The sequence below is a fragment of the Parasteatoda tepidariorum genome, chromosome 8, assembly GCF_043381705.1.
Source record: "Parasteatoda tepidariorum isolate YZ-2023 chromosome 8, CAS_Ptep_4.0, whole genome shotgun sequence".
In the NCBI taxonomy this organism is placed as follows: Eukaryota; Metazoa; Arthropoda; class Arachnida; order Araneae; family Theridiidae; genus Parasteatoda; species Parasteatoda tepidariorum.
Genome location: NC_092211.1, coordinates 86,367,883 through 86,390,638, shown reverse-complemented (window position 1 = coordinate 86,390,638; position 22,756 = coordinate 86,367,883). Strand labels below are relative to the sequence as shown.

Here is a 22,756-nt window from a genome sequence, read left to right as displayed (position 1 = left end):
ATATGAAATGGAAATTTCAAAACAATTAGTTCAAAAAAAACTTCTCTTTCTTGTTTTTTTCTTCTTTTGTTCTTTTTGTCTTAATAAAAATGGAAAAGAGAAAACTTTATCTTTTCATTCAAGAATGAATAATAGAAAGAAAATTGGCAAACAAAATTTTAAACTTGATCCAATTAAATTTCCCTTTATATGTTCTTTTGGAAACCGTCTTAAATACATTTGCAATGCTAAATAAAATTTGTTCCATCATTCAATTTTGCAAGAAATAAAAAAAAATTGTACATATAACACTGCAAAAATATTGTTTTGCAGTGTTCAATAAAATTGATTAGGTTTTATTATCTTAATAAAAATAAAAAAAAGCTTCCCAAAATCTCCAGTTTCTTTTCAAAGAAGAAAAAAAAAATCGAACGAACCGGTTCTTTTACCGATGCGAATCGCGCATGTGAAGAGTTGAGTTTTGATTTCAAACCTCTTCGCCAATCAGGTGTCACCTCGTAGGAAGACATGTTTTGGCGCACTTTATGCAAGCAGTTATAAGCAAACTACAACAGCCAAACATTACGGTTTGTTATTGTCTGTTGCAAGCTTCATATTAGTGAATAAAGTTATCCCTTTCATTTACTTCAGCACTATTTTCAACCTATTTCGAGTAAGTTTGTTTTAAATGTACTATTAATTCTGATAAATAATTTAAAATAAAAGGTTTCGGTAACCATTTACTCCTTTGTTAAGTTGTGTAACAAAAGAAATACCGCATTAACACTAATCTTATCACTAAGTTTCAATTCAGTGTTTTATCACTTTAATATCGAATTATTTCAGATGATAAAAGTATTTTAGGAAATCTTATTCAGAGATTAATGTTTGATAAAACCTATTATGTTTGCATGTTGATATATGTTTGACTTGTTTATTTTTTCATTGATAATAAAAGTGTTAGTTTGTCGAACACTAAAAAACTTTTATTTTTTTTTGTTGTAGGTTAGCTCCCAATTTGAAATATGAGTGACGTAAAATGTAAGACTTCTTATTATACATTTTTGTTTTGGGGGGTGTTTCTGTGTAGTAGAATAAATTACTACTCTTATATTTTCTTCTGTTATATTTAATATTTGTGCTTAATAGATAATTCTAATACCTTTGCGTTATTTGGTTTGTTTAAAATTTAGAAAGCCTCTTATTTATTAGTTCTATTTTAAATGAAATCTTTTATAAAGAATTAAAGTATTAAATTTGTTTTTAATTCACCTATTGGTTTTTTAGTAAAGCATTTTCAATAAACATTAGTTTATTGAAAATACCTTTGCGTTATTTGGTTTGTTTAAAATTTAGAAATCCTCTTATTTATTAGTTCTATTTTAAATGAAATCTTTTATAAAGAATTAAAGTATTAAATTTGTTTTTAATTCACCTATTGGTTTTTTAGTAAAGCATTTTCAATAAACATTAGTTCTGTATTGACTTTTTTTCGATGCATAAATCTATGTAAGTCTTAATATTGCTATTCAAAAAAAATCTTTGCACTGGTAAACAAGAAATGTTAAAAAGCATGGAAGAACTTCAGCTGGATAGCTTTTCTTATTCTGGAAAAATTTCAATGTTTTCTCCAGTTAATTAGTAAATATCTATGCCTATAGCTAGATTTGATCAGAAAAACTTGCTATGATTTTTGAAAAAATGGTGTTAACTGTAAGTAGGTGGTGTAGAACTGTAATCTTGTCAGGAAAAAAAACTGAAATTAAATTTTTGTTTTTTACTTATTTACCTATGATTTGAATTACCCTATATATTTACTACACCTATGTTTTTTCTTATATCACGAAAGTGTATATGAGTTTCTATTCAGTTTTATCTAGAATTTAATTTGACATGACATCGTGCAATGTAAAATAGGGTACAATGTAGTTGTCGTCACAGATCATGATACGGAAATATATATATATATTGATAAATTTTTGATATTTCTTTGAAAATAATATGGGCTAAAATTATGCAAATGATTTTTAATGTAGACCTTGTTTAAAATATAGTGTAATTAATAAGTTGAGTTAGTGAAATTTTGCTACAAGTTTGTCAAAAGTTATGTTGGTACCAGTAATGTTATAGATATAATGCGTCAGCCAGCTGGGGTCACAGGAGGAACTTATCAGAGTGATAATTTGCATTTCGGGACTAAAGCATAAACGTGTTTTTTTCCCTGAGATATAACTAATTTTTCTTAATTTATTTATTGATTTTACTTTTTCCTATTAACTTTGTTATGTGTATCTTGATTAATTAAATTCTTTACAAAAGTGTTTTTTACTTTGAAATTATTAACACATGCCCAATGTTTGTTTTTTTTTGTGGTCAGATTTAGTTTATTAGGACATGAAATTTTAATATCTTGAACAGTATTGTTCACCTTTATAGCTTCATATAAATTGAAAATATTCAGTAAGTATTTATGAGTGTCAGCTTTTAAAATAATGTAAGAGCTGTCTAATGTTTTGCTGTCTATACATACTTGCTCTTCCAAATAGCAGTTAAATATTTTTATTCTTGAAAAACTAGTTACGTTTTGTGAAGGGTGGCCCCCTCTGCTTGCTCTATGATCCCAATAAATGCACCCTCTTTGCCCTTTTCTTAAAAATATGCTGCCATACATTCAATTCCTTTTTTAAAAAAAAAAAAAAAAAATTAATTCACTGTTCCACGAAGATAAAATTAACTGTGTGTATGGTTTTAATTTTGATTAAGATTACAAATATTTGCTTTCTTAGGATTATCCTCAACTGGCATTTTTATAAATATCTTTTCAGAATACATTTAAGTGGTTTTAAATTTAAAAACTATTTTTTACATAAATACCTTTTTTCTCTTTTTTAAATGCACCTTTAAATGTTTATTTTCTCATAATTTTCAGTTTAAATTATAGAGAAAAAATTTCAAGTAATTTATCAATTAATAATTTTTTGTTTGCTTTTTTTTTTTGAAAAAAAAAAATATAGCATGCCTTTGATTATTTTTGTAAACTACAATCTAAACTGTTGAAAATAATTATGGTTCTCTGCTTAAATTATGTCTAAGGAGGAAAAAGTACTTTTAAATATATATATATATTTTTTTAAGAATGCAAATAGGAAACTTTTTGCAAAATTTCATATTTGATATCACTAAACAAAGTTTTAAGCATACAATTTTAATATTTAATTTTCCAAAAGTAAAGAAAAAATTGTCTTTTGAATATTCAGGGAGTGTCAGTGCAGCACCTTTCTATATACCTTTGAAGAAATCAAGTGTTACAGCACCATGAAGTTCTAGATGATTGTTTGAGGACTTAAGGTGCCAAACTGTATTTAAAAATATTGAATAAAAAATATTGTATTAATTACAAGCATGTTAAAGAGCTGCTTTTAATAGCTTTCAAATTCTTGAAGCACAAACCTTAAGAATAAAATATAATGTAGGTTGAGGGTTTTAACTAATTTTTTCAAATTATCCTCATATTAAATACTTATAGGATATTACTTAGAGTGTATGTCTAAGATCTGTTTAAACTGTGCCCTTTTTAATATGTAATTAAAACAAGTTCAAACATAGAAGGTACAGAACTTCAAAGCTTATCTTTAAAGGTATATGTAATCTAACTCTTTATCTTTATTGTTTTGTATCACTGATTTGTTTTTGACAAAATCTATTAGATCTTTTGTTTTACAAATATTTGGTCTGGAACAAGCATATAAAATCATGAGTAAGGGTTTGTCTAGAATCTATTCAATTAATTGCATAGCAACACTAATTGTTGGTGTTTACATAATTTAATTGTTTATCAGTGTGGTTGGTTATTGCAATTGTGATTTTAGTGAGACAGGTGAAAGCATTGTTTTACATTGTTTGTCTACATATAATTTTCTTTCTTTCTTTCTATCTTTTCATTTCTACAAGCAGTTTAATATTTTTTCTGACAGTAATAGTTTTATCTATTTTTTCCAATTATTTCTTTTGTTTACTTGATAAATTTGGGATTTCTTTAAGTCGAGGCTAATAATTGCCATTGACTGTGTGAAAAAATTTGAAAGGTTGCTTGCGTGGAACCAAAGTTAAATGGAATTTTTAATCATTCTTGTACCGTTATTTTTGTTATGCAGCTTTTTTATTAAAACAATTAAGTTTTTACATTTTGGCAAATAATAAAAATTTGCAATAAATTTGAATTATATTTCTTTACTAGTGCTGGGTACATTATTTGCATTTTAAAATTAATTTTTAATTAGTTCATTCATTTTAACATGTCAGTCAAGAATACTAATGTCAGTCCCTTAAAGAGGAAAATATTTTATTTCCTTATATTTATGTCTATAATTACCATATTTATTTAACCATTTCATATTTATGAATATTGGTTTCATTTGATTCACTGAAATGTGTTCTACTGAACTTGTACTAAATTGTAGATTGAAGTTTACATATTTTTAAAACTTTAAACTTGGAAGAACTTTGGAAATATATTAAATACTTAAAACTTTAAAATTAAAAATTCTTCAATGAAACTAATTTCAATAAATTAAATGAAACAAAAAATATTCAAACATATTAATTGGTTACTTAATAAATATGGGGACCCTTAACATATCTAAAGTTACTGTTTTCTAAATCAGTGGTTCCCCAAACCACCAATTTTGTGGGAAATATTATTTTTTTGAGGCCCACTAACTACTAAATAATTTAGAATATAATGAAAAATACACCTATTATACGTTATGACGGATATTCATGTTACCAGGGGTTTGTTTTGAAGAAATTTGGGTTCGTTAACGGATCCTTCACAAAATATCTTTTCATAAAAACGGACCCTTCACAAAATTATTTTTCTTTTAATGGAACCCTTCACAAATTTGTTTATCTTCGCTATTGTTTTGTTAGTTGAATAAACCCTTCACAGGGCAGAAAATAAGTAAGATGGATGTAAACGAATTAAGTTTAGTCTTCGGCAGACGATTCTTCCATTATTCGTCGGAAATGAATATTCTGCGTTCAGCAGTATAGGCTAAATACCAAGTATTTGTATGTTGCATCTTTAATTTAGAAGCGGCAATTGCTGTTCATTTTTGAAAATTTAATTTTTTTAATTATAATTTTGCAGTACTGAGCACATAGTCTTACAATTTAAAAACTCCTTGAATAAGTTTTTTGCAATAACCGGACCCTATTTGCTCAAATTCATAAAAGCAGGACCCTGGTTGAAAGAAAGAGTAATATTTTCACAATTTCACGAAAACCGGACCTTTCACAAAGTGTCTGAACAGACCCCTAGTTACGCCACATTTCACTTTGACCAGTAAATCGTTCCAAAAATCTGGTATTAGACCCCAAGAATTATATATGCTTAGACTAGCGCCCACGGATTGGGAACCATTGATCTAGATCAGCTGTTTTCAATTTTATTCAGTCACGGAACCCTAAACGATCGAACTATTTTTCTTTTCTTTTTTCCTGTGTAACCCTGACTTAAGAAAACTTTAATTGGCCGGTGTAAATATACAAAAAGGGGGGGGGGAATTAAGTCAGAAACATTTAATGTGAATGAAAATTTCTCCTTTGTTTCATCTGTCAGTAGTCTGTAAAGGCTACATTTTTAGCTTTATAGGTAAGTCTAGTACTTTTTGCTGTTCAAGTATAAATTTAAAAAAATAAGCTGAATTTTAACCACTAACTTGTGTAAATTGTGAGAGGCTGTCAGAGAAAAGTAATTCGCTATGTTTGAATTTGGTTATTGTATTTTGGATTTCAAAGTTGGGTGAGAAATACTCATGCAATGATTTGTAAATGCATATACGCGGTTTCCACGGTACTGGAAAGTCCTTGAATTTTGTTGGAAAAATTAAGGCCCTCAAAAGTGCTTGAATTCCGTGATGGAGTCCTTGAAAAGTTTTAGGTTTTCTCCGAGTAATTTTCAAAATATATCTTTCCTACAAAAAAAGGAAAAAAACTTCGGGGGAAATGACAGAAATTTCGAGGTCAGCTAAGGGGAATCCACTAGTCTGATCTAAATTTAGAAAAAGAATCATATTCTTATGTACTACCCCTCTCCTGCGATTGGATTGTAAAATAAAAGTAGTGTGAAAATACCATCAGTGAAAAGAAAATATATTGAACAAAACCATTTTTAGTGTTGTAGTATGCACACTAAATGCACTGATTTCGAACATTTTCAGTTTTTGAAACTTCTTTTTATTTACCTAATGTGTGGAAATCAATTTTATTCTGATTTGAAGAGAATAGGAGAAGCTTATCGAAATTCCGATGTTTTTCCTTTTCCAAAACTGAAAATTAACTTCTGATAGATGCAATTAATGTTATCATCTATGAAATTGTGTAGAAATTTTCACTCTGCAACTGTCTAAAAGCTCCAATCCGTAGATTCTTGAATGTGGTTTTCTCTCCTACGTTTTTTCTCCCCATATTGTCGTCCAACTTTGATGTTTAGAAAGTCGAAATCACTAGCAAATTTTTTTTTATTTTTAGTGCCTGTTTTATTTTCAGTATTTCTTCAAATTTTAAATATAATCATTATATTAACTTCGTTATTACGGCGAATTGATATTATTGTTATCCTTAATACTTTGTTCTTTGAATTTTTTAAGAAACTGAACTAATTTTTGAACAACCAATTTTACCACCAATAGGCGAAATTTAGTTTATCTTATTCTTTGAATTATGATTCAAACATCGCAAGTGGTTTACGAATCATGTATCGAAGTGATATGTAAATAACTGATCGGGTTTTCATTAAAAGTAGGATTTTGAATCATACAAAGTGATAACGTATTTAAATGTTCTCTATACCGTGCATCACAATTCTCAGTTTAAGTTGCTTATTGAAAAGTTGATTAAGTTGCTTATCACTAAATCTCATTTTACATTTCAATAATTACCAAATCACTTTGATTTTTCGGAAAAAATGATTAAGCAAAGCGCATTTGTTTTGCATTGAAGTAATCGAAGAATCACATTAAAGTGGTTTAAGTATCACTCATAGCGATTTATGCCTTGGAACTTTGTACAAACTATTTGCTGTTCATATTGTCCCAATTTACGAAAAAAATGTATTTCAATTTGCAAGTAGTACTTGTGATACGCAATTTTCAAGGCTTGCTCCACGTTCCATATAACTTCGATTTACATATAGCGTATCGTGATTCGTATACACGTGATTTAATAATTAAGCGTAGTAAATCGTATAAACAAAATTTAAAAAGTCACGCTTTGCAATTAAAATTTATTTTAAAGTTTGGTAAATCTTAGTTTGTAATATGTAAAATATTGTATTGCATAAAATTTTATGTTCAAAATACATTACTCAAATTTTGAAGTAATAAAATTATATTCTTAATGGATGCATTTTTTCAATTTTATCTATGTAGATTTTCCTTAAGAAATTTGATTTAAGAAATTACAGTCTTCGTATTTTAATTACCTTGCGTAATAAATACATAATAAATTGTATATGCTTTATTGGTCAGCTAAGCATTGTGCTTTAAAAATATAAACATTGTGCTTCAGCGTAATTATAAAATCTGGTTGACATGTATTCAATTTATATTTAAGCGTGGGATAAAAAATATGGAAACCAGTTTGATTGCACATTAACTTTAAATGTGTTCAAGTCTGCTTTTCTCGCTTTCTTCAAACAATCTGATGTTTTAATGCTTTTTTAATCTCTCCATCAGATTTCATCACGTTTCTTTGTTTCTGGTCTTTAATATTTTAAACTGTGAACATTATTTTCATTTTTGACAAAGTGTATGTATTAAGGAAGTTCATTAATGGAGCATTTTGTATTTGTTCATCGTCAGCGTAGTTTTACACCAATATTAATGAAGCAACAATCTAAAAAAGAACTAAATATCAAAAGGTTAATGTATTAACTTTAAACATACCAGAAAAACACTTTTGCCCATAAGATACCTTTCAGTCGAGTTTGAAAACCAGGGCTGATTGTGCTCCGGAAAAATCTGGATTTCCGGATTTTTCGCTGACAGTGATCTGGAGTTTCGGAGATCGAAGGTTCAGACGTTTCAAAAAATCATTGATCACAGAAATTTCTGGAAATTAAATTTTCAAAGGCAGAACTTAAAAACACAGTTTATTTTATTTGTTTGTAAGGGAGAGCCCGAGAGATACTTTATAATAGCTTATATTCATAATTAATATTCANTCAACGTTTCTGGTTCTGCTTCACTTATTTCTTGAAGATTCATTTCTTTTCCATCTGTGAACCCACCGCACTTGAAACTGTTTATAATTGTTTCAGAAGAAACTTTGTTCCAAGCACATTTTAAGTATCTCATTGCGTCTAATAGATTTACAGAAAATGTAATTTTATTATCAAAGCAATGGATCATCCAGGGCTGATTGTGCTCATGAAAAAATCCGGATTTCCGGATTTTTCGCTAACCGTGATCCGGAAGTTTCCGAAGAGCGAAGGTTCAGATGTTTAAAAAAATCGGTGATCACAAAAGATTTCGGAAATCAAAATTTCAAAGGTGGAACTTAAAAACGCAATTTATTTTATTTGTTTTTAAGAGAGCTACTTTATAAGCTTATATTCAAGATTAATATTCATTTTTTATCAGTAAATAGTTATTATAATCATAAACTCAAGAAAGAAAGACATATTTGTAAATTTCAATTGCTTCTCCAGATCATCATAGGTATGTGTAAAATTTTAAGTAAACTAGGAAATATTGAGAAAACGAAGAAACCTTGTTTAAATTTTTTTCTAATTTTTCGGTTTAAACTTTTTTTATTTATTATTTTTTTTACTCAAGAAATTTTCCGGAATTTTGACTGGGGCTCACAATCACCCCTGGATATGTGTAAAATTTTAAATATATTTTAAGTAAACTTAGAAACATTGAGATAAAGGAAAAACTTGTTTAATTTTTTTTTTTCAATTTAAACTTTATTTATTATTTTTTTTTAAACTCAAGAAATTTTCCGAAATTTTGGCTTGAGCTCACCATCGCCCCTGGAAAACTAAACTGAGGAATATTATGTATGTTTGATTCCTACAAGGTTTGTCTTAAAAAGAAAATCATCGAAAAAGAGTAACATTTTTTTAATTTTAGTAAGTATTCTTTTCAAAGATTTTTGATCAGTTTACTATTCCGTTTTTTATAATCTAGTATTTCCGTTTGATACAATGCAGTCTGCATTGGTGCCAATCTATCCTTTCACCATTACAGTGTTTTCATCATAGAAAAAAAATGGGTGAGAATTTCTCACCCTTTCTCAAAAACAGGGTGAGATTTCAAAAAACTAAAAAAACACAAACTCTTGAGAAAAAAAAAATCATTTCTTTAATTATAATACATATTTAGCGTCTTCTATTTCTTAAAGCATTTAATATTTTTGGTGCATCATCATAGAAGATTTTGCTTTTACAAGGTATTTGTCCATCTTACATAAGTGCATAAAAAATTTGAACGTCTTACATGAAGAAACCTCACCTTCGGCAAACACGTGGTTGCAGAGAAATTTGTTCTGAAAGGGGTTCCGTGGTTGTGTTCTGTTGTTCGAAAAGGTTCTGAACAATACTGGTAAATAGGGAACCTAGATAATGGGGCAGATGTTGAAAATAGTGAAAGATCCAAGAAGAAAAGTGAAACGGATTTTATTCTAAATGGCGTAATTCGAAACTTCATCCAAAATGCGAGGAATTCGCGAATTTTGAAATTGATTTATAGAATGCGCGAATTTCTCGCGGTAATCTTTTTTTAATGCGAGAAAAGAAAAAAAAAATGCGAGATTCTCGCGTTCTCGCGCTGTGGAAAGTTTCAATAACTGTTACCATGTTTCTGTGAGAAGGAAAAAGTGTTAATTGAAAACATATTTCTAATAATTAACAGTCTCATTTCTGTGAGAACGAAAAGTTACTAGAAAAAAATTTGAAATGTCCCAAAATTTAAGGCCCAAAGCGTTATATTAAAAATAAACGATGAGGGATCTATCTAGCTTTTGAGAACGGAATTCTTTTTTAACCAAATAAATTTAAATGAACGAATATTTTTTTTGTTGCGTGAATTTAATATTTGCTTACTTTCATCTCCCCAAAATAACCTTTTTTTTTTTTGTGACTTGATTACTTTCTGCGCTTTTTCAGACAGGGTCGAGCCATCCTAACCCCTTGCTTCAGATGATTTGTGGTTGCCTACAGATTCTATATAACTCAGTTATATCTAGTTTGCCAACAACCTCTTTTGCACTGGGCCCAAAAGGGATTTTTTTATAAAAAAATATTCAGAGAGCTCTGAATATGATGACCCTAGTTGCTTTCTCAGTCCGAAGAAACACTTGTTATGTTGTAGTCAATTTCCGCTTCAAGTCGTAACAGTGAACGTAGAGGATTCTCAATTTAACTAGAATTTTACTTTTAAATTATTTCTTGTACATTGCTTCTAAAATTATTTTTTTAATCGAATTTTTCTTGGTGGTTTTTAGTCATGTTTACTTCTTCCACATTTTTTAAAAAAAAAATTTCTTGCAAAAGCAGGATTATCTATCCCATTCCATATGATTTTTTTTGAGATATTGTTATCAGAAAATTTCCTTGTTTTTTTTTCTTTTTTTAACTGCTAGTGTATAATTAGAGCATGGGTTGGACCAATACTTATTTTTTTGTAAATTGGAGATTTTAATTTTTTTTACACTTACCAATCAAAGCTGTGATAGACGCATTATTAATCTATACTAAATATTTTTCGAAACTCTATTATAAAATACTAAATATTTCTAACTGAAACGGTAAAATTACTATGTAATAATTGGTAACTAAATGTTGAATAAATTTTATGTCTTTTTTTTTTTTTTTGGTTCGAACTTAACTTTACATCCTCATAAATGTTTAGAAAATAGACCTAATTAGCCCGGCTTGAAAATTAGCATGAATATCAAATCAATCAATGGTCAAAATTTCAGTTTTTCTATTTTTGGTTCGTCATAGGTAGAGCTAGCAGAATTAATAGACGAAAAATACCAAGTTTCAGATTTTTTTTTTGAACAGTTTTTTTGAGCTATACATTTTTGAAATTTACTTAAAATAATTTCTTTTTACATTTTTATAATTTTTAAACTCCGACTTAAGAACTATTTGACTCAGAGTTACGTTTTGTACCACTTCGTTCAATTTTTAATAGCATTTCATAAAATATGTAGTATGGTTGTCATTTTAAGAAATATTTTGTTGGAAAAAAAAAAAAGATTCCGAAAAACTTAGATGGAAAATAAAGGAAATAAACATATTTTACTAACACATTTTTACCTTCAAAAACGTGTTGAGAATAATTCAAAATGTATGTCTGGCAAAGTCCGGCTGCTCCGATTTTTAATTTTTTATTTATTTTTTAAATCTCTAGTATCGACTTTTTCTTTTATTTGGTGCCACTTGCTTTAATGCTAAAAATGTAATAAAATTGTTCGAGAAAGTAGAATATCCCCATAAAAATTTTCAAATTCCTAAAAAGATAAAGAATTCAAAATTTCAAAAAATTCTAAATGTCATTAACAAATCGACCTTCAAAATCTTAAATATATCAGATCATTTTGTTGTGCTATCGAAACAAAAACTATCCTTAATACTGGTTTATCTAAAATTAACATCTTAATATTTGTCCAATATAAAAACATATTCATCCTAGACTTCTTAAAATCCGGAATAATATTTGGCGAGTAAGAATGACTCATTCTTTTAATGGTAGTTTTGGCGACGATCTGGCGGTGAGGCGTCTGGAAGCAATCCCCCCACGCACCCCAGTTACTGGGTGTTGGCTTTCCTGCAAGGTACACTACAGAGAAAGAATATCCCCTGGATAATAATTTCACTGCCTCACAAGGAAATCTCTCGTGCGTTTTAGAACATCCGTGCTTCCGCATTTCAAGAGCTTTTTAATTCCCAAGTTTTTTCGGCTTCAATTTGAGCTTTTACTTTAGAAATGGTAGCCACAAATTTTATAACTCATACTTTGACGAAATCCGTCTTGCAGTGCTTTTGTAGGACCTGCCAAGTGCCTAACGTTGGTGAGTGAAAGTGCCTTTTAAGTTATCTTTTTTTTTCTTCTTCTTTGGAAAGAAATATTAATTGGAAGTTTTAATCAACGCGAACAACAGTTGCATTTTAATTAATAGGGTTAAGTGGAGAATTAATTTTAATTAGTTCCGCTAATCAGAAGAATCAGTTTTAATCATTAATCAGGACCGTGGAGTCTGTAGTTAAACTATCTAACTCCTGACTTTCCGAGGAGTCAAACTTAGGCTTAATAATAACGATATTAACTCAATGTTAATTACAAATTAGTTATTTCTATTCTTTTATGCGCCATTTTTTATGTTAAATATTCAAATTAAAAGTATTAAAAATTTCTTTTTAAATTATAACATTACAATTGCAAGCATATCTATATTAACATTTTTATTAAATATTGTAATTGCACAAAACATTTATTGGAAAAGAACTACTTACGGATACATCATTTATGATAAATTATATTTTAAATATTTGTCATATTATTTATTTGAGTATTATTGAGTTCACATAATTTCAATTACGTCTAAATATTTTCTTAAGATCCGACTTTTATATAGAATCTGAATTTTGACAAGTCTGAGTTGGAACACATCTTTTAAACATCTGCAGAGTAATTATCAAGCTCCAACGACACAGATTTCGACTCCACGGTACTGATTTTAACTAATAAAAAAATTAGCTAATAACTGATTAGAAATATTTAGTTTTTATAAGGTTAAGTAGGCTTAACATATAAAAATATAATTTTCTTTTAATCAGACTACCAAAATTAGCAACTTATTTTTTTATGGCTTGGATAAGTTTGAAAATTAGTTTGGAAGATTAAATTTATTCTATTTTAATGTAAATAATAAAATTTTAAGTCAGTTGAAAAGAAGTGTCTCAAATTATTTTCATAGATAAAATTAACAATACCTGAAGCAGGAATTAATATTTATAATTTTAACAGCAGAATTAATATTTCTGATTTCGAAACATTAATTATTAGAATTAATCTTTCTGAAAATACACAAGCTTTTTCAAATTCGCTGAAGAAATTCTAAAAATACTATGCTAAAGTAATCGTAATATAATTCTGAAGGAAAAAAAAAAAAGACATTTATAGATTAAGAAATTAATAGGTTAAAGCTCATTCACATTTTTGTTGGTTAATTAATTTCTTATCTATGCATCTTTTCATTTTGGTATAATTTACTTTGATAAAACTGAAATCAATATATTAAAGTAATACACAAATTTTACGTTCTTTAAATCATTTTATTTCAGAGATCTAGACTCTTTACTCCTTGTGAGAATTATCCCGTGATCGTGCTCCATGGCATTATGAATTCATTATTTTGAGTACGTACTAATCAGCTTGAGTAAGTTAGCGCAGCGTAGCAGTTTCCAGCTCTTATGTCATTAAATTCATATATCACAAACTTTTTAAGAAATTTTAAGTTTAATATTAAAAACACTATTTCTCCTATAATCCATGCATTTGAAAAAGCTCAGTAAATTTAATCATTGACTTAGTAATAAGTTACGACGGCATTTAAATTGAGACGATATTTTGAAATAGATTTCCTGTTTATTATATTTTTGTACGGAAAAATATATTGAAACTTCACTCTAAAACAACCATTTCATCTATTACTCATTTCAAAAGGTGTTAAAATTCCTTACCCCCTTTTTTTTTTTTAATAGAATAAGACTATACAGAAAGAAAAAAAGTGTTAATTAAATATTATCAGGATCTTTAATATTTTCATTTTGTGTGTGTGTAAAAAAAGAAAATTGTATTTCCAGAAAAAAAAGTAATCTCGCCACCTCCCCGTACCTCATCTGCTGTTGTGAGAAGACCGCCAAAGAAGGTTGCGTTTCTGGGTAAGAATAAACAGCCCCTCCCTCATGGATGTTTTTAAGTTTATATTTTAAACCTTCCCTGCATGCGACTCTAGTTTAAAATATTAAGTGGCATGTTTTATTTTGAGGTTTGTATTATAAAGCACGTTTTATTATTTTTCCTTTTGCAATTTTGATACACTTCCTTGGTTACCTTGATTCTTTAGCAATGCTTCGTTCTGTGGGGGAGATTTCCGTATCGTGATGTGTGGTAGAATAATCACAGAAAGGTGCCAACTTGAAAGGTATAGCTTGTAGCCACCCCTGTGCAACATCTAAGTTACTTTTTAAAAAATTTTGAAAGTTTAAAATCTGTTTGGCACCATGGACGATTGTAGTTGGCTCAACAGATCACAATACGGAAATATCCTCTCTTATGCTACCATGTTCGTAGTTGATGTAAAATTTTAATTATATAAAATGATAATTAAAATATTTGAACTATTCATTGATATTAGGTAGTGGCCTTTGCAAATTTGAGTATAGTGCCAATCTCGTGAACTTGCATATTTTTTCCCCCTTGACGTTTATACAATTTGCAGAGAATTTTTTCTAATCAAAGATGTTTAGTGCAATATAAAAATCGATTATGCTCCATGCTTAAATTATAACATAAACCCTATGCTTCTGTAAGATTTTTTCCTTTTAATTTTTAATCCAATTTACTAAGAATTTTTATAATCAAGTGAATTTCTGTGTGGGGGTGTCTTACAGAATTGTCAGTGATTATTCCTCACTTTCTGTGAAATTTTGAAAAATTTACGTAAAATTTTTTCTCAGTGTCCTGCTTTTAGTGATTTTATAAAAATTTAAAAAATTCATAATTTTAAAACTACACTTGAAAATCAGTTTTTAAAATTATGAATTGATCTACGGTTTTTTAAATTAAAAATATATTGAATATCTCGATTTTAAGATAAAATTACTTGGGAAGAGTCCGTTAAAAAAGGGTATTTCCAGACCTGCCAACAAAGTATTTTTTCAGTTTTTTATTTTTCTCCATAATAAGTATATGAAACAGCCGACCTTGGCAAAATTTGTATTTACTGATCGATTTTATTATTAGTCTGTTTAGTTTATTAGTTAAGTTTATCGAAAATAGCATAATACCCTCCTTTTAACAAAGTGTATACGGAGCAGAGGATTTCTTTTTTTAGAGTGGTGTCTTAGTTCTTGCTAAAATAGCAGATTCTAAGATTTGAATAATATTTAAATTTCTTTTTTTGATTGTTTTCTATTTTAGTAAAAAGTAAAAAAAGCTCTCGATAGTCTGAAAATTTCAAAATGTTTTCATTCTTCTGAAGGAATAGATACAAAATAAAGTCAGTAGCAAGGAAAGTAATGTTTATTGTTTGACCAAAAAAAAAGCTTCCTACAGTGATTTGACCTGTTAAAGATTAATTCAGCCACATAACAAAAATCTAGACTTAAATTCTTTTTTCTTTTTTTTTTTTGTCAAACTTAAGAGAATTTGATTAGATTTTTTTTAAAAAAAAAGCGCTAAATTAGTCGCTCAGTCTGTTTTGAAACAAACTATTTTATTTTATAATTTTTAGAAATAAAAAAGTGATGACTCAAATAAATTTAATTGGTTCTTAGTGTTACATAACTGTAAATAAATGTGTGAATTTGTTTTGCTTGTTATGTCGTGGTTTCCAAAAATCTCAAACTTCTGAAGTTGGCAGGTATGGGTTGTTTTTTTCCCGGAAGAAACTGGATTGATTGGAAATAAACGAAACTAAAAACGAAGCACAGTTTGTTAAACTCAATATCCATTACCATTCTTCATTAATTAGATTTTTTACTTTAAGTATCCTCTAAGTTCAGTGACACAAGACTGTAAACATCTTCTATTGAATTCATTTTTGAGAATTAAAAACTTCTGTTGTAGATGAAACCTCACGCAAAAAAGATATTTATCTTTGGCACGAGGCAAAGATTTAAAGTGTCGTTCACACAGTCAGCAATAGTTGTCAATAACAGGCTCAGTCGTTGACCCTTATCTTTCTCCCGAAATAATCCATAATCTCCCGGCTAGGATTTTTATTTCCGGAGAGAGAGAGAGAGAGATTGATTGACGTATTTCTTCTTTTTATATTAATACAGGTTCAGCCTTAAAAAGGCTCTGCCGTTATGTGATAAAAATCCTTTAAATAAAGTGTACGTGTAACTCCTTGATCAGTAGTTACATTTTAAAGCTATTTGCTGACGACGAGTTGATATATGATCTTCTGCGATATGTGAAATCTTCTTTCACGTTTTTGCATTTTTTCTTAATTTGAAGTTGAATAAAGTTTTACAATACATTTAAATTCCATCCTATTTCGTATTTAGTTTTAAATTGAGTGTTAAAGGCTGTTAAAATATTAAGTTAGCATATTTTTCGCCATTTTGCACTCCCCCATGCCATCCAAAAGTAGGCAAATGACATACACCCCTTTCATGCTTATGTAAAGTCGCAACACCCCCTCCTGGTTTTTGCTTTGACTTTTACTGTCGTTATCTAATTTAAAACCATGTCAAATAGAAGATGTAACTTAGCTTAAAACTAAATTTACGTTTTATAACAATTTGAATGATATTCTTTCGAAATCTCTTGTGTTCGAAACTAAACTCTGATTCTTCTAAGAAATCTTGCAACTTTTCCTTGCCGGAATTCAACTTTTGTTTCAAAATTGAAAAATATCCATGGGAAATCTTTATTACATTTTTTATTTTACCTTTTTAAGAAAACTTTGGAAATAAGGGGATTGTAATGTCTTACATAAACATTTTATTTTATAGCCGGCTTCGAACAGGCAAAACGATTCCGAGTTTACGACTATCAATATTAAACTCCGTAATCTTTTATTAAGTCAAACCCAGAAGACCTGGGTCAAGCATAAGAACAAAAAAGCCATCGTGGATGACTGTTTGAACGAACTAACCCGTATTTACGTTATATAGAGAGTGAAACCTCCAGTGGCAAAAGGGATTCTACCCCAGGTTCCGTCTACTACTGAGGATATTTTAAATCAACACCGTGGTCAGACATACATTGACTTACTATATTATAAAAATTGAAAGATTTTTACAAGATGTGTTCTAGATTGAGAAGAAAGCGCGCGTTCTTGCAAAGGGTTTTTATTTTTGTATGGACAATACATTGAAAGATCTAGTCGCTTTCCAAGGTATTTACTTCCGCTTAAAATTAAGCCAATTAAATCAATATTTTCCTTGTAGAGAAAGCTTAAATGACGACGCTTTTAATAGTAAGCTCTATTCATGGACTATATTTAATATGAAATTCCTTAAAATTATATGTATTATATTTTTATTAATTTGTAAACAAAATATACATGAATTATTTGTAAGATTTTAATTTTAAAAATCTTATTTTTTGCAAAGTTTTTTACTTTTTTAATAGAATTTAAATTTCACACGTGGGGCAAATGCCGGCTAAATGTTAAAGAATCGATTGTTATATTTTAGTATTCAGAGTTGTAGTTAATTTATTCATTTCGAAGTACTTAAATTATTGTTATCAAAACACCCGCATGTTTTAAAATAGTGCATACGAAAACTTTAAATACAAATTGAAATCGAAAACATTATATACAGTTGTTGAGCATATAGTATTGAACATTGTTCAATTGGAAACGGGTCCCATAGGAATCGTGTAATTTTCCCATCAATTCCCCAAAAAAAGCACTTTTTAGAAATAGTTGGCGAAGATTAGTTTCCAAGATTCATTGCTTTTTTAGATTTCGAATTTCTGTAGTGGTGTATTAATCTGGCTGTTGGCCAATGTATCTGATCACTTGGACACGGTCTTCGCATTTTTAGGAACATTTTTTGTTCCATCTGTTATGAAACGTTGCTTTATCGCGGGCTGTCATGTATGCTCTATTGATTTCTAATCAGTTTCTATTAAAAAATATTGTGCGTATGTGATCGGTTTACAAATATTCCGTGTATCCATCCAATTTGAATTATTAACTACATTTCATTGAAAGACTTGGGGTAGTAATAATTTACTTTGGTTTGGATCATATTCTCTTACAAAAATTATATATATTCGTAACAAACACTTTGAATGCTAATTTTTTTCGATCTAATTGAATTGTTTCATCATAAAAAAATAAGATTCACTCCAAAAAAAAAACTTTTTTATTAAGATTAATCAAATTTTCTATCTCAGCTACAACTTCATGTTTTTAAGAAGTATTAAATTTGTAAAAATTTCAAAAATTTTATATTTTTTTAGAAAAGATGCGAAGGTTGGCATTTTAACATGAATTTGAATAAACATCCGATTAACAATTCATTTAATCAAAGAAATGTAAATTCAATATCTTTCTAAATTCTATGGAAAGATTTTTAATTCTCCTAAATTTAAACGTTTTTTATAGTTAAATATAATTTTGGGAAAGTCCAATTTTGAGAAGAAAAAAATTGCTATTAAAAATTCTATTTTTAAATGATTCCTAATTTAATCCTTTAAAAATCGGAATCAACATAGTAAATTCATTTGTTAATGTATATGAATTATTTAATAGATTAAATTGGCATTGAAATTTAAATTGAAATAAGTTATTTTGGAACGACTATTGTTTTAAAGTGAAATGAAAAAAATTGATTTAACAAATTCTCTATATATTTTTTACCTTGCTTTTAAAGTGAGTATCTCGGAAATTGATATTTTTTCGACGTTTGCGTCGTATTTGTTTTATTCTCATCTGTTTTGGTTATTTTATGAATGAGTCATATGGGAATCGTCTGGGTGTCTCGTCTGCCCCTTTAGAATCGATAAAATGGCAGACTTGAATGAATGTCTCCTTGAAATAAACGTCCTCTTAACCTCCTCAAAGTTAACTCTTGCTATTTTAGTTAACATAAGATAAATTTCAATTGTTTGTACGCATGCGTTTATTATGTGTAAATTCCTACTGTATTTATTTTAAATTATTTTAATGAATTATGTTTCTATTTTAGAACATCTGTTTCATCATCGATTTCAATCAATTAATAGTGAAAGTTATATCCCAGATTTTTTTAAAAAACTTTTTATTGTATATTCTACTTATATAAACATAACTTTAAATATTTTAGTTGTAAATTTTTTAAAGAGGTGATTTTATTCGCCATTATACTTCGCATGATCGAATTTCTTAAATTTACCGATATTCTGAATTAACTATACTAAATGCAATGTTAAAGACGAAATTTACTTTTAATGCATAATAAAAACTATCCAAAAAATTTATTATAAACAAAACCCATGAATGAGGATTGCCTTCATTAACCCTAAATAGCTAAACTTAATCAGTGTCATCCGACTAAGATTTCAAATTATTTAAAACTTATTTCAATTTAAATTAGCGTAGCATCGAGGAAATACTTAAAAATTTCTGTTAAAAGGTAGATAAGTAATGAAACTGCATATTTATTCACTCTTTTTTTAAGTTAAGGAAATGTTATAAAACATCTGAACTGGGGTTGATATACGCTGGTACCGNTTTTTTTTTTTTTTTTTTTTTTTTTTTTTTTTTTTTTTTTTTTTTTTTTTTTTTTTTTGCCTTAACTATAACTTTATTTATCGCTGTTTGACTTATAGTTGAAACAGATTTTTTTTAATAGTTGAAACAGACTTCTCCCCTCCCCTTATCAGGGGTCTGTTTAGAAGAAATTTGGGAAACGGACATAAAAACGGACCCTTCACAAAATATTTTAACTTAAAAACGGACCCTTCACAAATTTGTTTATCTTCATTATTATTTTGTTGATCGAATAAACCCTTTCCAGGGCAGAAAACAAGAAAGATGGATGTAAACGACTTAAGTTTTGTCTTCTGCAGACAATTCTTCCATTATTCGTCCGAAATTAATATTCTGCGTTCAGCAGTATAGACTAAATACCAAATATTTGTATGCTGCATCTCTAATTTAGAAGCAGCAATTGTTGTTTATTTTTTAAAATTTAATTTTTTTAATTATAATTTTACAGTGTTGAGCATAATCTTGTATGTCTTTACAATTTAAAAACTCCTTGAAAAAGTTTTTTTTCGCAATAACGGACCCTATTTGCACAAATTCATAAAAGCGGACCCTGGTTGAAAGAATGTGAGTAATTTTTTCACAATTTCACGAAAAACGGACCTTTCACAAAATGTCTGGACAGACCCCTGCTTATTGACGCTGTTTGAAGATAAGTGATGTTTTTAAGTTGTCCTGTTTTCTCTTGGGAGGGCTGATTAGCGTGGCTCATTTAATAATGCTTGCGAAAACTAAATATAAAAGCTGATATCGGAATTTTAATGTGTCAATATGTTAAGAAATAAATATTTCTTGACATGTCGCATTTTTTTTTCCCTTCAATTTTTACTAAGTTACATTAATTTTACATAAGACAACATTTTCTTTATCTACGTATAATTTATCAATATTCGCGATATCCGATAATTACCTTTATCGGTACTGGCAAAATTAGTGTTCCACATTTATTGCAATGATATCGATATGACCTTACTCAGATATTGTAGTTCTATCGATGACGATAATTATCTCTTGTTAAATTATCAATTTTTCGGTTAAGCGGGGAGCAAGGAAATAAATTTTTCTTCCCCCTTTAAATTTTTACTTATTTTATTTAATTTTTTGTGAACTTCATTTTTTTGTTTAAAAAAATGCATAGTAGGAAAAAAGGTTGCTGGATGCCTAAATTTTTTGGCGACTTTTCGCTTGTGCCTGGCTTACCGAAAAGTTCCATTATCGTCTGTTTTTACCATTGTCGGCAATGCTTTCGAGATTATCGATGTTTATCGTACTATATGGTATTGATGCATCGCATGGATACTTTAAGTATAATTTTGCTGTAAAGAAATTTTCAGTATAACTTATAGGAAAATTTTCTTAAGTTTATCCAAACAATTTTTTTCTTTTAATGTAATTCGAGATTTTCTCTTAGCATCCCATTAATTATTATTTACAAACTACACATTTTTTTTACTTAGATGATGAGTGAAAATTACTTTTTGAAATGTATTTACATAAAGTAATATAAGACGGTAACTTAAGAACTATTGAGAATCAAATCCACACACAGTTATTGCATGATATTACACATTTTGATAAACGTTTATGGTGTTAAGCGAGTGCCCTTTTCTGTGGGAAAGCTCCCTTCCCTTTTTTTATTCCCAGGGAGAACTCTGTTCAAAAATCATAATTGTGGTCTGGTCATTGTGAATGTGTGAAAATGAAATAGTTCTCTTTAGGAATAAAAAGAGGCAAGAGCACATTTTGTTTTGAAAAGGCTCTCACTTAGCACAGTAAAAATTTATCAATAAATTAAACTCAGACAATTTTTGTGTGTAATTATTATTTTAAGATTTAATTTTTCTTAAAAGTGGAATATGAATAAAAAGGCAGTGCTTTTAAGGGATGGCGACTTATTTTTTGCAAAAAGGTCGCACTTATAGGGATCAAAGGGCAGGTAGGATGGGTCACACGTCTGAAAACGCTTAGGAAGAGCATTGAAGATGGTCCTGTATTTTTTTTTTAATAAATACTAAAACCATGTCTTTCAAGGAGCTGTAGCTTTAAAGTTATGAGTTGTCATAATACATTGTTAAGTGAAAATTTAGTGAATGCTTCTTAAATTTTACTATGAAATAATTAAAAAGGATCTGTTAATGAACCTTTCCTGGATTGACTCTTGTTTAATGAAATTTTTTCATGATAATTATCAGGGATCTCCCTAGAAATAAACAAGGGTACTTTTACAAACGCGAAGGCGCCTTCAGTATTGAAGGGCACTAAACATGTAAAAAATATATTTATATCCAGCTAAATGAGCACCCTTCAAAACAGAATTAAAAATACTCAAACATGAGAAATAATAGTATTTTGACTAAAAATTTCTACTTGCCATGCAATTCTGAAGTTCCTGGTTTCTACTACTGCTGTCTCTCTTTTTTTCTTAAAGAAAGATGCAAGGATGGTTCATTTACCCCCGTGAACAGCCAGCAGGGTGGGCTACCTTTCTAAAGATCCTTCGGGAAAACACTTATATTTTCTAGTTATACTCAACGCTTGTTTTACTTTTAGAATCTGGATATTTGTTTGCATTCTGTACATACCCTTCATAATTTTTAAAGAATTTACTCGTTTATTGTCTCTTTTTTTTTTCCTTCCTCTTTCAGCAACTGAAGTCAAGTGCTCTGAGCAATCGAAAGGTGGCCTTAAATATGAGCTTGTTTTGCAGCCCCCCTCTGTGGAGTCCCCTAAGCATGTTGCGTCTCAGTCACTACCCAAGTCCACTCTATCCATGGAAGACATCGAAAAGAAACTCAAAGCTGCGGAAGAAAGGAGACAGGTATATATTTTTATTGGAGTGAAAATAACTAAAGCTATATTAAAATTTTTCTTAGAACATTTATTCATAACATTAGTAAAGTTTTAACAAACATGACATTAGTATAACGTTAATGAACTTAAACATTATCGGTCATCCTGCGATCGAGCTAGCGAAGAGGTAAAAAAAGGGTAAGTGTCAGTTCTTCGTCTGATGAAGAATATTTATCACTGGGTTGCTTTTACATGATAACTTTTAACTTGCCGAGATAGTGGCGAGCACCGCACACTAATTTGTCAGTCCAACTACAACTATTGGTAACAAAATGCTGTAAAAACTGAAAACAATGTTTACACTTTGAGTTTTTCTTTTTGTTGTAGTAACCATAAGAATTTGCATATTCTATACTGTTGGTTTGATATATAATTAAACACAAAATAATAGTATGTTTTATTCGTTTAATGTAAAAGG

At 28.8% G+C, this 22,756-nt stretch overlaps 1 protein-coding gene across 4 annotated transcripts in view; it reads left to right on the top strand.

Annotated features, from left to right (window-relative positions):
- Positions 1–462: 462 nt before the first annotated feature.
- The window catches only part of LOC107441107 (uncharacterized), a 41,241-nt gene continuing 18,947 nt past the window's right edge, over positions 463–22,756 (top strand). Inside the window, exons 1-3 of one of the 4 annotated variants that reach the window (XM_043047507.2) lie at positions 463–652; positions 985–1,020; positions 22,134–22,306. In XM_043047507.2, the coding sequence (XP_042903441.1) occupies positions 1,005–1,020; positions 22,134–22,306 (189 nt within the window). In that variant the 5' untranslated portion in view covers positions 463–652; positions 985–1,004. Of the gene's footprint in view, positions 653–984; positions 1,021–11,762; positions 12,064–13,858; positions 13,937–22,133; positions 22,307–22,756 lie in introns of those variants that run through there. The other 3 variants (XM_043047503.2, XM_043047506.2, XM_043047504.2) reach the window with 3 other exon arrangements.